Genomic DNA, 10,084 nt, shown 5'->3' on the forward strand with positions numbered 1-10,084 from the left:
ATACAAGGGATTAAGATGGAGAGTATACTTTTTTTTACACCGACTATAATAATATCTTTGAACCGAGTCAACTCCTAGATATTTTCACAAGCTTCAGCTCCTTGAGCCGAGCATGAGATTAATCCTGAGTTGGAGTTTAGTCATAGTAAAAACTCTTCGTCTCTCTCCAAAGATTTATTTGGTGAGAATCAAATTCAGGTTTTCTCTCATACCTACTTAACCTATGTTACTAACTAAGCTAAAACCTATTGTGTGAAAGAGAGTATAATTTACAACGTGTAAAACGATATTCTGTAATTAATATTACTACTTAAGCGGATATATAAAACATGAAAAAAATACTTACCGATTAATTAAGCCATAGTTTAACTTTTAAAAAAGGAATAATGTTCATTTTTCATAATTTATAATTCATGGTGTATAGGAAGAATCACTGTTGTAAAATTCGGTCAGACCCGGAACCCAACGAATCGGTCATCAGACCGGTTCAGGTCAAGCATTGGACCGGTCATGCATCGACCCTGTCAAAATTCGGACAAAACCGGCCAAACCCGGTCAAAACCGATGACCCTGTGACGCGGTCGGGTCATGCATTCTTAAAAAAAAAAAAAAGAAGCCAAAACTGTTTCATCTTATCAGAAAAAAATTTAGAACTCATTTTAAATATTTTTTATAATTTTATTTGCTAGTATACTCTTCTACAATGACCTCAAATTTTAGTTTTCAATACTGAAGTAATTTGCGAAATAATAAATTAGAGAACGTGACATATGTCATTTTAATTTAGTTGAATTTGAAAAATATGAGTTCAATGTCATTGAGAGGTATGTTTATGGGAATTCTGAGTTGCAATTTAAATTAACATAGTAATAGCGTGCATTTTTATTTATTTATGCTTCATGTTTTTTAGCTTATTTAGTGAACATTGTTTAATTCATTTTAGATATAGAGAATATAATTGAATTTATATGTTTATATATATATATATATATATATATATATATATATATATATATATATATATATTCGGGTCAATCGATCCGACCAGTGACCCAATGACCTATTATTCCGTCCGGGTCGATGCCCGGGTTGGATTTAACAACACTACTAGGAAGAATAGAAAGAGAACGTAAAGGATCAACCTCATATCCACAGCTGCTCAGATCAAGAGAGGAATTAGTTCACTCTTTCTTTTTTGGTAAATAGGAATTAGTTCACTCTGCAATACCATATCATGTATTTCTATTTGTTATGTTGAAAAGCATCTTAAAAAAAGTTTGCTTAAGAATGAATATTTAACAAAAGTCTTCTTCGCTCTGTTAGATTAAGTTGTTAACCAAAAATTACAGATTGCTTGGATTGACTTATTTTTCACAAAAAATAAAATAAATTTAAACAAGTGATCACAATTTTTTAAATATATTTGTATGCAAACGTTCTTTTTCTTCCTTTTTTCATAAAAAAATAGAAGTTAAAGAAAAGTAGAGGTACTAATTGTTTTTGAAAGTTAAACAAGCTTCTAAAATAAGTGAAACAATAAGTGATTTTTAGTACATTAGGGCATGTTTGGTGCATAGTATAGGATAAGACCTGATAGTATAAGACCTGAGAGTATAAGGTCTGATTGTATAAGACCTGATTGAATTTTAATATTATCCAGCGTTTGACACGGTATTGTATAAAATAATATATTGTATAAGATAATATCATCTAGTATTTGATAATGCACTGTATAATACTTATATATGATAAAAATAAATATTTTTACTAACTTTAATAAAGAATTTATATAATTCTTCAAAAAATGTCATATGATATTAATTTTTATAAAAATTTATTTATCAGTGTGCCCAAAATATAAATTAATTTTTATAAAAACAAAAATATTCAATATTTTAAAAAATAATATATTGAAAAAAATTTTATTTTAATAGATTAATATTAAAATAATATATTAATTTTTGAAAATTACATTGGTCAACGATGTTAATACATCAATTTCTTATCAGGCCTTATCCCTCACCCTTAGGTCGATTAAGTTATACATCGTTTTGATGTATTAAGAGATTATGCTGTATAAACTTATACTATACGATGGTCACACCAAACAACTGAAAATGTCATAACGTATAATATAAGCTTATACTATCATGCCTTATACGTCACACCAAACAGACCCTTAGTAATATTTTAATATAAGTGTTTCTAAAATTCGTACCTGTTTTTTATATTTTTGACTTGGTTAGAGATGCAACTTTTACCCAAATCTCTTTAGTAATAATGTGCTTTAACAACTCGAGCCAACTTGGTAAAATCTCAGTCATTTGTTTCAACAAAAAAAAAAAAATTTGAAATTATCCAAAAAAAAAAATGAAATTTTTTACTTTTTTCGTAGTCAAATGTTCCGGAACACATGGAATGACGAGAATACTTTTTTCTTGTAAAACAAAAAATACTTTGATGATCCTATAAATTCGTAAATTTTATTGTCTATAATTTATTTGCGAGATCTTGATGGAGAATGAGGTAGAAGAAGAGAAAACAAAGTCAGAAGACAGAACAGAAAAGACAACAAAAAGTGGGAGTGTATCCAACACATGGACATGAGAACAAAACAATAGGGATAATAAAGAAAAAAAAAAAACAATAGGGATATTTAAGATCTGTTGTGGTTAATTTTTAAGAGCAGAGATCTTAATAATTTAATTTTTTTTTATATTAAAGCAAAACATGAAAAACTTATTTAAATGTTAATCATAATTGTATAATCCCGGGTCATTCTATGTGTCCAAGTCAAGGTTGAAAGGATGCAGGGAGGGACCCACACTGAGTCGTCACTATGTGGGCTCCACTGGGCCCACCAGAACCTTTGACTTTCACGAGCCTTAGGCGCCGGGCCAATAGGAGTAGTGAATTTTGGGAACGCGTCAATCTCCTTCTTTCATGGCTTCATTCACACCACATCAATGAAAATATGTTAACGAATTATATTATAAACAATAACGCCCAAGAAAACTAAATTGTATCCAAATTCAAAATTTGTTAGGGTACCCATATTAATTTAGACAAATTTCTCCCCTATATTATGGGTGGAAATTGTTGAATATAGTCTGGTCAACCAACTAATGTTTTGGTAGATGAGACTCATTATCCAAAGTTTCTTTCTAAGGCATCTTTATTAAAAGTTGTAAATGACTTTCTACAACAAAAAAAAAACAAAAAAAAAAACAATAGTTTAGCATGAACAATCTCCCATATATTGTTAGATTGTGAAAATAATATCATAACTATTTCATTTATGAGGAATTCTAAGAAAAAAAGAACAATACATTTAAGGGTCATTTTAATCTTTCTTTATTCTTAATTTCTTTTTATAAAACTCCTTTGAAACAAAGCGAATAAATAAATAAATAAATAATAGGGAATATGCTGCAATGTAAAACTCAAATGCAAAAAATACTACAAGATTCAAAGCTAACAGAAAATTAAGACACTTAGTACACCTTTGTTCATCCTCTTAAGACTCAGCTACCCCATTTTATTGCCGAGTCCATTGCATCATTTATAAAGACTTCACACGTTCTCTCTCTCTTTCTCTTTCCAGTTTCAATCTAACTTTCTTGGAATTTATGGTTAGAGGGGGTGGACTCTTCATGGATTCAGATCCAATTGGGAACTTCTTTCTCCACAAACCAATTGTTCTAAACTCTTTCCCTGAAGACATAAACAACCTCAAGTGGAAACATAGTCATAGTCCCAACAACAACAACAACAACAACAACAACATGGAAGCCACAATTAGCAGCACCAAGGGATCTTCACCCAAACACAGCAGCACCATACCCTTCCAAGTAAACCTTAACTGTTCTACAGACAACCATGCCTCTCCATCATCATCTCATGACAACAATAGAACAGAAATGGACTTCTTCACTGACAAGAACAACAACCATGATAAGGTTTCCTCTGCCTCTTTGCCTGACAATGATCATACACATGATCATTCCACCACTCCACCTATGTTGGAATTCAAAGTAAACGTGAGTGAACCCATCATCATATATTATACATATTATATTGTTCTAAAATTGCACAATGAACATCTTGTTGGTGTGCTCATGAATCTCTGATTTTTTTTTTAATAGACTGGTCTGAATCTTCTTACTACCAACACTAGCAGTGATCAATCTATGGTGGATGACGATGTATCACCTAATTCAGAAGACAGAAGAACTAAGAACGAGGTAAAGATAGAGATAACATCTAATTAAAGAAATTCTCTATCATGGGGTGCTTCTCTTTTTCATTTTTCATTTTTTTTTGTGTGGTGGGGTTCAAAATTGAGCATTTATATGTCATGTTGTTTGAATCCATGTGCCATGAACTGTTTTCAGCTGGCTGTTCTTCAGGCTGAGCTTGAGAGAATGAAGGTGGAGAATCATCGGTTGAGGGACATGCTTGATCAGCTTAATACCAATTACAATGCTCTTCAGATGCATTTGATGAATTTGATGCAGGACCAGAAGACTGAGGATGCTGAAGAACAAGTGTTTGATGGAAAATTAAAAGAGAAGAAGCAAGTTGAGCGTGGTGGTGTATTGGTGCCAAGGCAGTTTATGGATCTTGGGTTGACTACTAATGCTGACACTGATGAACCCTCTTCTTCATCACTGGAAAGAACTCAGGATCAGTCAGGATCACCAGGGAATAACATAGAAGTGGCTTCGAAGGAATTAGGCACAAGTAAGAATGGTAAGAATGTTAGTGATGAAGGACTTGTGTATGATCAAGATAAGAAGGAATTTGATATGGGGATTGAAAGAGATGATAGCCTCTCAGGTCAGGCTTTTGCTGCTGATAAAGTTCCAAGGTTCAGTCCTCCAAAAAATGTTGATCAAGCAGAGGCCACAATGAGGAAGGCAAGAGTTTCAGTTAGAGTTCGATCAGAGGCACCAATGGTATATATGTTAAGAGTGTACTTCAATCTTTATAATTTTGTTCATGATAAATTGTTGTTCTTTTTAGCTAATAGAAATTTTTGAATTTTCTCAGATCACTGATGGGTGTCAATGGAGAAAGTATGGACAGAAAATGGCCAAAGGAAACCCATGCCCTCGAGCTTATTATAGGTGCACTATGGCTGCTGGTTGCCCAGTTAGAAAACAGGTATGTTATGTCACACTATACCATAACATTAGTCATTACCTTAATGTATTGGCTCAATTAAGTTTCCATACACAAATTTGAGAATACTATTAATTTGAAGGATGGTAGGTTAAAAATCAAGTGGTTTATAATCTAGTATTTGATACTTAAAATTAATTATAGGTACAAAGGTGTGCTGAAGACAGAACTGTACTTATTACAACATATGAAGGAAATCACAATCACCCTTTGCCTCCAGCAGCTATGGCAATGGCACAAACAACATCATCAGCTGCAAGAATGTTGCTTTCAGGATCAATGTCAAGCAATGATGGACTAATGAATGCAAACTTCCTAACAAGGACACTGCTTCCATGTTCTTCAAGCATGGCAACTATCTCAGCATCTGCTCCATTCCCAACAGTTACATTGGACTTAACTCAATCTCCAAACCCTCTACAGTTCCCAAGGCCTCCAAATCAGTTACAAATTCCATTCCCTCAGAATTTTGCAAATTCACCAGCATCATTAATGCCTCAGATATTTGGTCAAGCACTCTATAACCAATCAAAGTTTTCTGGTTTACAAATGTCTCAAGATGCAGACCCTTCAGTACAATTGGGTAATAATCACCCACAACAAGCACCACCACAACTTGCTGATACAGTTAGTGCTGCCATTGCTGCTGATCCAAACTTCACTGCAGCTTTGGCAGCAGCTATCACTTCCATTATTGGTGGTGCTCAGCCAAACAACAATGGTACTAACAATAATGGCAACAACAGCAATGGCAATATCACAAGCAGTGACAATAGCAATGGAAAGCAATAAAATCAGCAATTCAAATCTCAAAGGGAATTATTCACCCCCTTTAATTTTTTTTAGATTAATTTAATTTTATTTATTTTTCCCTCTGTTGGGCTCATAAATTAAGTTGATTATTTTATGACCTTTTTTGTTCATTTTTTTTTTATTTGGGATTCAGGAAAGCATTAATATTTCGCATAGATTTTTTTTTTTTTTTTTGGGTTGGAGATTTTATATTAGTTATTAAATATATACAAAAGAAATCAGTTTAGTTTTCCCATTTTTTGGTACGGATATGCATGGAAATGGATGGAAGGTTGTTTTGTCTTGTATATATGTTTCATTGTGGTCCTTTGTAGAAGCTAAATCCTAGTGAGAAAAGAACAATGGAGATGATAAAAGAAAAGAGCTAGTATATAGCTAGCATAGTTGCGTGTAACAAATGGCAGTGATCAGTGTATAGGTCAAGGAAAAAGAATTCAAAAGTCTGAAAGTGGTTGAATTAGACGCGTAGAGGCAACTTTATTGTGAAAAAGAAAAAACAAGAACACCGACTCACATAGAGAGTCATCTTCTAGTTGTCTTTTGCGTTTCTAGACCACACTAGTCACGTAGCTAACTAAATGGCTAATACTATCTACATTTTTCATCCTTTGTGATTCTATCTCAAAATTATCTAAAATAAATATTGGGTGAATCTGAGTGGTGACACAATTGGTAAGTGGATTGTGTCCAAAAAATTGACAAATGGGGTTGAAAAGTTTTTCATTCGATTCTTGGATGAAATAATTTGGGACAAGTGGCAAAAATCTTAGCATTCTATACCACGAAGGAGATTAGTCTCAAAAGATACTTTTATTTTGAAAAATAAATAAATAAAACATTTATTCACTTACGAAGATAAAGTAAAGCTTATAGTAGTCTTTTAATTCTTATCAAGTCCTAACTAATACATGTTATTCTCAAACCTTTTGTTGACAGCTAATGCATGTGAAGGAGGCACATATTTCATGCCCACAGCTTCTGATTATTAATACACTTTTTTTTAAATAAACTTAACATGTGCAAGTTAACATAAAATGTCACTAAATCATGAATAAAACCATTAGCCACATAAAAAATTGCATGTAATTGTGAGTAGTCCGTAACTCTTGGCTAAGTCCCATAAAGGATACCTTATGTCAAGGAACGACTTTCATCATAGAGAGGTACTATACAACCCTAAAGTGGTTACTAGACGTAAAGATATGCATGTTTGTTTTATCAACATATATATTTAGTGCCTCTAGTCAAGCCACTATATATTGAAGGCCATTAATTAGATCACTATTCATTGAAGCTTTTTGGCGTTGTGTTCAACACGCCAAAGGCTAACGTTACCAAATCCTCTGTTGTATTGGAAAATGGTAGCTTGCTAGTCTGTAACTGGTTTGGTTCTGAGGGAAGTTAGCACTCAACAAGAAAGTCTTGACTTGTGGGCTTCATCATTAATTTGTTGCATGCCTTCACTGGCGTTTTGAAAACTCAAGTAAACAACAGGCTATGATTCTTGAATGGTCAGGCTTATGTTACTCAGCATCAAAAGGAATTGCTCTTCAAAATTTTGTGCAATCATGAGCAAAGATTTCTAAGCTGCACGAGCACTTCATGATCGTTCAGTAAAAGTTTGATTTATCACGCTACTATATACATGCATCTACTTTGAAAAATTGAACTGGTTAAATAAATGATTGAATTGGGTTGTTGAGCTCTCATTTGGATTATATGGATGATTTACCGCTATTACAAATATTTATGTTGCTTATTACTTAATATTGATGTACATGGGCTCATTTTTATTTTTAGAACACATGCAAGTAAGTTAAGAATAACATGTTTATTATCGATATTCAAGAGTAGGAAACATTTAACTATTCCTTTCCAAAAGTCATAGGTATGGAAACAAGATCATGCAATTTGTAATGATGCGATGCTCAATTGAGTTTAAGACTCAAGTTTACAACTTTTACAAGCTATTTGGGCTTAAATTTGACAAAAAGTGAACTATAGTCACTCAATTCACCAGGCCTTCCGCAATAGAAAAACTATTATTGCAACACCCAGCCCAAGTCTAGCCTCAATAAAAAACAAAAAGACTTACTGAGTGTTGATTTTCAATGGTGTTCATTCCATGATCATAGTCAAATCAAAACAATATTGAAAGATGAGTGGGTCTATAACTTAATGGTGGGCAGATGGCAAGTATAAATGGCACTTTGACTCCATTTTATATTGAGAAGATTTACCTCTTTCTTTGATATTTATTTGATATGAGATTAATATCAAATGACTTCTTTAATTTTACGTATTTGATGTAAGACTAACATAGTTTAGAGAAATATATTAATAAAAGTTATTTAATTAAATACTTATTGTATGCTCTAAACTAATTTATGTTGAATTTTTCTCTTTCTTCAGTTAGTATTACCAAAGGTAAAGCTTCCCTTATCTTCAGCTGGCCGGTTACAGAAGATAAATCAAAAATTGATCCATCATATCCCATGCATGACTATTCCAACAACTTCAGTAACTACTTACTAAATATGCACATCCATAATTACCTCTGTGATGGTCATAAGTTATTTAAGGGATGTGTGTTATGGTTTAGGTCCATAATCTTGCTTTCGTATTTTGTTACACATGCATCATTTAAGTGACAAGAGTGAGAGCTTAGATGCACCTAAAAACAAAGCATTGGATCAATCAAAGGAGCAACTAAAGACATAACAATGATGGGAGGTATATTCAAGATCCCCTTATATTTCTGCATTTTCAACAGAATGGTTCTAATGCACACTCATATAAATCAGGATTCGATGTTGGATCCTGGTTTATATGGATGTGCATGACAACCATTCTGTTCTCTGGCACTGTTTCTGAAAAAAAATTTTTTTTTTCTATTTCAGTGCCTTGGAACAATTTCTGAGAAAAAAAAATGTGTTTGATAACATGTTCTACTTTTATACCAAGAATGAGAATTGTATTTGATGACACAATAAATAATAGAATAAAAGTGTTCCTAGTAAGCATAAAAAAAAATTGGATCATCAATTTCCTTTTCATATGGTGTGGTGGTAGCAGCGATGGCGGCAACGTGGTGGTGATGGTGATGATGGCATGGTAGTAGTGGTGGCGGAGGTTGGTAACGGTGATGGTAATGGCGGTGGCGGTGGTAGTGGTGGTGGTGACGATGGCGATGGTAGTGGTGGTGGCAGTGATGGTGGCCTGGTGGTGGTGACGAAAGTGGCTACGACGTTAGTGGTAGTAATGATGGTGGCATGATGGTAGTGATAATGGTAGTGGCGTGGTGGCATGGTGATGGTAGTGGTGGTGGTGGCATGGTGGTAGTGATGGTGGTGGCGTGGAGTTAGTGGTTATGGTGGCGATGGAGGTGGTGGCGGTGGTGGTGGCATAGTGGTGGTGGTGACGGCAGTGACTGCAGCGGTGGTGGTGACGGCAGTGACTACAGCGATGGTGGTGACGGCAGTTGCTGCAGCGATGATGGTGGCAGTGGCGACAGTGGCGGTGGTGGTGGTAGTGACAGCAGTGGCTGCGGAGATGGTGGTGGTGGTGGTGGTGGTGGTGGTGGTGGAGGGGGCAATGTTAATGGTGGTGGTGGTGACGATAACATAGTGGTAGTGATGGTGGCGGTGTCATCGTGGTGGTGGTACAACAACGGTGGCGACGATTGTGGCGGTGGTTGTGTTGGGATGATGGTGGGGTGGTGATGATGGTAGTGATGAAAAGTGATTGAAAGAGAGAAGTATTTCTTATTTTGTGCCGAGGAACAAAAAAAATAGAATTTTTATATTCTTTTTTATGTTCCTCGGCACATAAGTTGAATTGGTTCATTCTTGGGAACAAAAAATAAATCGATTTTCTCAAACATTGTTTCTATCAATTTCTATTCCCAGGAATAAAAATTAAAAAAAAAAACTGATTCTAGGAAGATTGTCATGCACACCCTATGTGTCTATAGCGGACAAAGTGTTTCTGTTGCAGTGGCAGAAATACTTTTGCCTATATATAATGGGAAAATATTTCTACTTATATTACAGAAATTATTTTTTTGCTATATTTATATAAAAATAAG

At 34.2% G+C, this 10,084-nt stretch overlaps 1 protein-coding gene across 1 annotated transcript; it reads left to right on the top strand.

Annotated features, from left to right (window-relative positions):
* Positions 1 to 3,629: 3,629 nt before the first annotated feature.
* On the top strand, positions 3,630 to 5,976 carry LOC133300931 (probable WRKY transcription factor 31). The gene is made up of 5 exons (XM_061500516.1): positions 3,630 to 4,040; positions 4,146 to 4,244; positions 4,395 to 4,958; positions 5,053 to 5,166; positions 5,329 to 5,976. Exons 1-5 carry the CDS (start codon positions 3,630 to 3,632, stop codon positions 5,974 to 5,976), a joined length of 1,836 nt encoding a protein of 611 aa, XP_061356500.1.
* The last annotated feature ends 4,108 nt before the right edge of the window (positions 5,977 to 10,084 follow it).

This window comes from Gastrolobium bilobum, unplaced genomic scaffold (genome assembly GCF_033153095.1).
Source record: "Gastrolobium bilobum isolate Gb01-03AN ecotype WA unplaced genomic scaffold, APGP_CSIRO_Gbil_v1 utg2979, whole genome shotgun sequence".
Taxonomy (NCBI): Eukaryota; Viridiplantae; Streptophyta; class Magnoliopsida; order Fabales; family Fabaceae; genus Gastrolobium; species Gastrolobium bilobum.